This window comes from Mangifera indica, chromosome 17 (genome assembly GCF_011075055.1).
Source record: "Mangifera indica cultivar Alphonso chromosome 17, CATAS_Mindica_2.1, whole genome shotgun sequence".
Taxonomy (NCBI): domain Eukaryota; kingdom Viridiplantae; phylum Streptophyta; class Magnoliopsida; order Sapindales; family Anacardiaceae; genus Mangifera; species Mangifera indica.
Window position 1 is genome coordinate 5,611,141 of NC_058153.1, and position 7,449 is coordinate 5,618,589.

A 7,449-nucleotide genomic window follows, 5' to 3' on the forward strand; every position below is an offset into this window, starting at 1 on the left:
AATTATGAGACCCTACATATAAATAAGAAAATTAGGAACCCTGAAAAATTAAATTAAATCAGATATTTTTAACATTTTTAATTTTATTCAACCTACTACACTCCTACTCTAGTCCTTTATTATTGAATCGTATATATTGATCTTCTATGAATCACATCAGTTATAATAGACTGATAAAACTCAATGGCCAAAATCACATTGAAAATGTGTGATTTAGTCAGAAAGCATTGACCAATATGCGATCATACCCAATCCAACAAAGTCACACCAAAAAGGATATAAATCATCAGACGTTTGAATTCACAGCCAAGGTGTGATCCAACGGTCGTAATTCTCGAAATCAATCACACCAGAGTAATTCGGACATTTGGTCATTTTATTCAACTCTGGCAACCCAGTCTTATTCTAACTTGGTGGGTAAAGTTTGCTAATGTATTTATCTATCTATATCTAAATCGTTTTCAGCTGGGGTTGCGTTGTCATCTTCCCCATAGAGACAAAGTCAACAAAACATATTTAATTTTCAGGAATTCCACACACCTACCCACCACCCTTAAAAAATTGTTTATATGAATATAAATACAATGCTTTTAATTGAGATAACATATATTATTAAATCAAGAAAAACACATTTATTAAGATTTTACAAGTTAAATTTCAATATTCGTTTAACATGTGATTATTGCAAAATGGTAATGGTGACCATGCTTGTTTATTGCCCCAGAATTCACTTATTTCTTGCTCAGAGTCATTTGCCAGTTCTTGCTGTCATGAGAGGCAAATTTGAACTCAAATCTTGTTGTTAAACTCAAATTTTAGAATTAGAAAAATCCAAACATAGAAAAGAACATAGATCAAATTTGAACGTCTCATTTATAAAAAAGTGGTAAAGTCACAAAGATTACAAATCATTTCTATCATGTATAAGAACCTTACCAGAACTGCAAGAGGGGGCTAATAGTAATAAAAAAGAAAAGGGTTTCCTGCTTCAACATCAACAGCTTCTAAGCAGGTCAATAGGAAAATAAGTTCTATGGTCTAGACAAATATTATTCCAATCTTCATCAATATAAATAATTGGCAAACAGAGCTCTCCCCCTCACTAGTTATTATAGAAAGAATGTGATTCTACCTAAGTACTGCACCTGCACAACATATGGTACACAATTGTATAATCTGAAACTTACCTGCGGCTGAATCCCAAACTCAACATTCCTATTTTCCACCAGGTGTACTGATATAGAACATGTCTGTTTTGCTAAAATTAACTATATAAGGCCTGTATATGGATTGTAGGCTTGAACAGGCATACCTGTGCCATAGGGATGGGCACTGGTTACGGTTCCATATGGGTTTGCGAAAGGATTCAAAGGCTGTTGTTGCTGGCCCATCATCATCATCTGCTGATGCTGCTGCTGCTGCAACATGAAAGCCTGCTGTTGGTTTGTCATGGCTGCCATCTGCACTGAAGGTGGAGCAGCAACCATGCCCGAGGCATAAAAGGGATCATGTCCTGTTTGTTGCATCATTGGACCAGCCATTGCCGGTGTCTCCCAAGGGTTGTAGCTTACATTCTGGTTGTTTCTTCTCATTGCATCATCATACAGGCTGTCTAGTGTAAGCAGGTCTAGGCCTCCCGCCTTTTAAATCAATTCAGTTTGAAAATCATCAGTAAGCCATTACTAAGAATAAACATACAGTTTAGAGCGAAATATAGCAGCCTAAGGGCTTAGTTAAGAATTGAATGCAAAATAACAGAAATGTTAGGGAGAAATGGTAAAAGCAAGACTACCAATTTGCTAGCAGCAGCGGCGCTTTCGTTTGAACTTGGAGCAGTAACAAGCGCCAATTCCCAGCCTGTAGTTCCATTTGCATGATTGGGAGCCACAGAAGGTTTTTGCTCAGCATCTATAAACGTATGAAAACATGAATACAATTTCTTTGTCATAAACAAGCTTGAAATATGCAAGCTTAATTTGATTGGGAAAACACAATTCCAAAATTTTAGTTTAATTAATTTTCTTGTCATTTTGATGCTTTTTCTCAATGACAATTGTGGTCGCATACATTGGTGAGAAGTGAGAACAGAAGCAATTCATGTGTTTTAATTTGGTTTCACTACAGGAGCAGCTTAGTTAGAAAATTTTAAGCCCTAAGTCTCTGCCAGACATTGTAAAGTTACTGAAATTAACTTACCAGCTGGAATGATAGCTAAAGCAAGAGCATTCTTCTCATCTAATTCTGAAGCAACTGGAGCAGGATCTTCCAGACCCTTTGGAAGAAAAGAGAAAAAAGAGTTCCATAAGATAACAAAGAAGAGTTCAGCTGACCCACTAAATTCTAAGAAAAAGATTATTCTTTAACACTTACCAATAAATCAGGAGGTTCAACAACAGGCTCTTCTACTTTTACTGGTTCTGGTGGAGGAGGTGAGGGTGGCTTTGTGTCCACCTCTGGGGTTTTTTGGTACTCTATGGCCAAAACTTCCTTAGGGGCAGAAATTTTATTGTCAACCACCTACCAGTAATTATGACATTAAATTCACATGTATTCAACTAGAAATATTCCAATAAAAGTCTGGACAATTCAACACTCGTTAACCAAAAAGGATTAATAAATGTTGGATACTAAACTAAGAAAGCAAGATTATAAATTATAACAAATTGTGGCATCTATGATGGAGATGATATAAAATTCATGATCATTAATCAAAAGAAAACAGAAGTATATACCAGATATTAAATGTAGTTTCATTTGTCTATTAAATTTAAAGGATGTTCATATTGATGCATTAGAATACGCCTCTTGATATCATAAACTAGCATAAAAACGTTTAACTACCATTCTGTATTATCGACAACCACTTTGTTCATGCTTTTTCTGATGGAATTCATTAACCTTATTAAACTATTTTATTACATCAATTGATAGACTGAGATATCCAATGCTCAGGCCTTCTTTATCTGCACAGATTCATATATACATACATTCATGATCACAAACAGCACTTATGTACCTGATCTTTCCTAAATGTTGAACCCCGTGGAGCTTCTCTTACATATTCTTCCATTGCTTGTAGGAATGAAGCAGGAGGCTTCATTATGGAGGCAAAAATTAATCAAGAGAAAGATTTTTAGAGAATAACATGAAATCCATCTGAAGAAAAATGATTTTAGAAACATTAGGGGAGAACTCAAACCTGCTCAATCCTTATAAACCTTTCTCCACGTCCAATGTCAATATTTCTACATATTTCATAGAATTCAGACAGTCTCTCAGCCTGAAAAACAGAAAATTAAAAGCCTAACCATGAAATGGCAGAGAATCTTCAATGTACACTGCAAGAATATTACCAAAAGGCAATACCTGCTGGCCAGCCCTCTTGTATATATCTAAGGCCCTCAGAGCATCTTGGCGTTGCATCTCAAAGAACTGTCACAGTTATGGGTGTCATGTATGCAAAATCTATTGGATACCAAGCTCTTTCTGAAAAAAAAACAACATATGTATATTTTTCCCTACCTTGTCAACCAAATTGATAGTACCATCAGTTATAGCCTGATAGATTTTAATGCTTTCGGATGCAACCTGTTTGTATTACAGCAAACAATCAGAAACAGTATATGCAATTTCTAATTTAAGTCACATCAGCTGATATGATGGGCAGGAAAATATGTTTAGACTTCACATACCAATGAAAGGGCCAACTGAATAACAAAGTTATAAACTGCAGCCCCTTGTGGCTGTAGAAATTTTGAACAAACACAGTCAATTAAATATAAAATCAAGAAGAAACATGGAACAAAAGTACCGAAACTTCAGTTCTACACAATGGATATGCAGTTAAACTCGTCCACAATTAACAAGCACTACTATTATGTGGAATATGAAGACATAATATACTGTATTGACATCATCCAAAAGAATTACCTGACAACCAAGAACTCGAAACAGAAGCTCCTGCAGAGCGGGCAAGTGCTCCAGCAATTCGGCAGTGTCCAAATCTTTGGTTCTCTGCATCAGAACTGGTATTTATGAGTAGTAGTTATTCTCTCTCTTACTCTCTCTCTCTCTTTACTTATTTATTTATTTATTTTGGTTTATGTGTGCACTGCTCCAAAGGTGGTTTGATCATAAATTCCTCAATGAAACCAGTTTTCTAACAAAATCACAGAGCTACTACAGAACATATATATATAAAGGGCCTACATAACTTATTCTCCAATATATGGGCATGATATAGTTCTATGGCAGAACATAGATTAATAAACAAAATAACTGATTTGGGAAAACCTATCATTTGTCATGAAAATTTTTCCATTTGAATTTCAAAACCATCTGACATTGTAGTCTTGTCCATTCAAATTCAAGTAATGGCAAATTAACTCTTCCTCAAAGAAAATATAACAAAACAAATCAAATTGGAGGGAAAAAAAAAGTCCAATTGAAGAGATGAACTTCTTACAGGGTGATCTGTCTCAACATCATACTTCAACACACGAAAACATTCCAGCCTCTCCTCCAAAAATAAGGCATAACAGCGCACCCATGCAGAATAATCCCATGCTGAGCAGCACATCACAGATATTTAAAATAAGAAACTCAAAATTTTAACAAAATAATAATTCTCTACAGTTGATATAAGGTACCATTTGGGCTGGAATCATCTTTAAAATGAGCCATGTTAAGCATATGGCTCCTGCTTCGACCATAATTGATGACCTCCTCATGAAATGTGGGGTCCACTTCCCTCAAAGCACGATGAATTACAATTAAAGTTTTCAATGCAACCTAAGGCCAAATAGACATACATTATAAGAACATCAGATCCTCCGGTCCATACAATAGCAGTCATTATTGAGTATTTACAATATAAAGGATGAAATTCTGTCCATGAAAAGATACATTAAGAAAGGAAAACGGAGCACATCCATTACCAATAAAAAATTCTTCATGTTCAAAACTATAACTGTACATAAAAAGCCCAAAATTTATCACATGAAACTCCATTAATTGAAATATAATGACTCGTTTACTCAAAACAGGATAAATTAAAATAACAGGACAAGGGATACAAAATTCAAAAGCATGCAACAATGAAGCAACTGTCACGCAACAATGAAGCAACTGTCACACAACAATATAGTTCAATAAAAACTATTCATACATAATTTTGTTACTTGAAAAAAAGTTATAACAGCTTCTTGGCTTCTTCAAGTAGTTATTTTTAGTCAAGTACAAAATTTCCCAGTAATGAAAAATGTTACAAAAACCACATACATAGCTTCCCTTTGAGTTGTGTTTATTCACAGTGATAGTCAAGACGAACATCATAATGATTATAGACAAATTCTAATAAAGGAAAATGAAAATAGAATCAATATTTGTAAACTTTACCTTAAATTTCTTGTAAATTATAACGCCAATACCTTTTCAAAACTTTAGGTATTTATAGAGATATTAATAGTTATATATATAACATTGTTCAATGACATCTCAACATTTTTTAACGAGCTTGATTGATTCAGCATTCCCATCAACAAATGTTTCTCTTGCGCAGCACTTACCGCCCAATTATGTGTCTTTGATAACCGTCTAGCAAGAGCATGGATGCAATAGGCAACATCAGCTCGGGGTCTAGTAGCTGAAATAGCAGCAAAAATAGCTGCACAGAGGAGGAGAGTGTAAGATCCTAAGACACTTTCTTTCACAAGCAGTTGCAAAGAAGAAAAATCATAAAAACCACATGTGAGCAACAACTAGTCAAAGAAACATAAACTGCATACAATAGTTAGGTAGACAGCATGCAACAACCAACCTCTAATGTGTTTTTCCTTAGCAGGTTGCTCAACATGATTTGTAGCTTTAACAATAGCAATGTCCAATTCCTATAAAATTAATCACCACCAAAGAAGATTAGATATCCACAACGAAAACTACCCCCTCTAGATTTAGATGCACTTAACAATACCTTGTAATCACTATTGACTTTCGCCAATGAAACAGTCGTGGAATCCTTAATGGCTCCCAGTGCTTTCCTCAAGCTCTTCTGAGTTCCTCCAGCAGACATTCTCTCTCTCTCTCAATCGCAAAATTCTACAACTACCCATTAATTAGTTGATATCATTTTGAATATTTAGCACTGCAATTTCTCCATAAAACCAAAAAAAAAAAAACAAAACAAAACAAAAAGCAATTCAATTCACTCAATACAGCTAAATTTAATCTTCCATAACTCATCAAGGTCTAAATTAACTCATTAAAACTCTCAACTTAAAGCTCATAAATTCGAGCTCAAATCACATCATGTAAAGATCTAATCACATTGAAATCCATGTTGACCACATAATCTCATTGAAATTCAGAATCCAACTCAAAATCAAACCACAAAGCAATCAACAAGGACTCAAATTTGCAGAATTTCGACAACTTTCAAACTTAGACATTTTATGTGAAAAATATACACATATAAATCCATAAAATAAGAAGAGTTGAAAATTCAAACAAACAGAACCCACAAAAGATCTAACAAGAAACAACAGAAATCTAGAAAGAGATTAAAGAATACAGAGAGATAGGCATACCAGGATGCAAGAGTGATGGGAAACAAATGAGTCGGCTGGTCCAAGAGCAAAGAAAAGTCGAAGCAATTATAAGAAAGGAGGGGGTGGCTGGCTTTGGTTGAGTCGTCGGCGTCTCAGACAAATATTGTATTTATTTATCTATTTTTCTCTGTAACTATGAGCGTTGTCAGAATACGGATTTGTAAGAAGTTTGTACTGTCACTTAGCTGGTTTTCTATCTCTCACTCCTCCACGTGTGCTTCTCTTTCTTGTTTCTAGATTACCCCACCGGTATCAGTACCATTTCAAATATATATATATATATATATATATATATATATATATATATATATATATATATATATATATATATTAATAAAACTTAAATAGCGTAAAAAGAAATAAAAGGCCAAAAGGACTTATTCCCACGTAAAGTATTATAAAATCTCTAACTTTTTTACTTTTTAAACTTTTAAAAACTCAAACACTTATTTATAATCAAATTTTTGTTAAAATTTTTAATTAAAATTAAGGATAAAACTATCATTTTCTTAAAAAAATTAAAATTTTATCACATTTTTCTCTCTTATATTTAAAAATCTTACATTTTTCTCTCAACTCAAAGTTTAAAGAGTGACAATTTTGTTTTCATCTCCAATTGAAGATAGTTGAAGAGATAAGGGAGAGAGACTGAGAGGAGAGATAAGAGAGGAGAGAGGATGGTCAGTTAAAGAAGCAAGGGAGAGATAAGGGGGAAGCGAGGGCGGCTAACAGTCGGAGAAATAGAAATCAGCACCGGAGGAAGAGGAACAAATCTTAGGTGGGTTTTATCACTTTTCAAACTTTGGGTTGAGGATAAATTGTAAGATTTTTAAACACATGGAAG

General features: G+C 34.2%; 1 protein-coding gene across 3 annotated transcripts; it reads right to left on the reverse strand.

Moving 5' to 3' along the window:
• Positions 1–850: 850 nt before the first annotated feature.
• Positions 851–6,764, reverse strand: LOC123200812 (putative clathrin assembly protein At5g35200). Of its 3 annotated transcripts, none has more exons than XM_044616198.1 (16): positions 6,585–6,764; positions 5,972–6,096; positions 5,819–5,888; positions 5,568–5,665; positions 4,650–4,791; positions 4,466–4,566; positions 3,931–4,014; positions 3,693–3,743; positions 3,523–3,588; positions 3,367–3,432; positions 3,200–3,280; positions 3,017–3,094; positions 2,371–2,517; positions 2,197–2,272; positions 1,793–1,908; positions 851–1,640 (listed from the first exon to the last, which is right to left on the reverse strand). In XM_044616198.1, the coding sequence occupies exons 2-16, from the start codon at positions 6,068–6,070 to the stop codon at positions 1,269–1,271; spliced, it is 1,647 nt and encodes a 548-aa protein (XP_044472133.1). In that variant the 5' UTR covers positions 6,071–6,096; positions 6,585–6,764; the 3' UTR covers positions 851–1,268. The 3 variants fall into 3 exon arrangements, with proteins under 3 accessions (XP_044472133.1, XP_044472134.1, XP_044472135.1); XM_044616199.1 differs by having other exon boundaries at positions 5,972–6,102; XM_044616200.1 differs by lacking the exon at positions 6,585–6,764 and having other exon boundaries at positions 5,972–6,115.
• Positions 6,765–7,449: the final 685 nt, after the last annotated feature.

Coding starts and splice junctions, on each gene's coding strand:
- LOC123200812 (XM_044616198.1), bottom strand. CDS start 6,070: ATGTCTGCTGGAGGAACTCAGAAGAGCTTGAGGAAAGCACTGGGAGCC. Junction 5,889..5,971: donor AAGTCAATAGTGATTACAAG/GTATTGTTAAGT, acceptor TTAATTTTATAG/GAATTGGACATTGCTATTGT. Junction 4,792..5,567: donor CAAAGACACATAATTGGGCG/GTAAGTGCTGCG, acceptor ATTTGGCCTTAG/GTTGCATTGAAAACTTTAAT.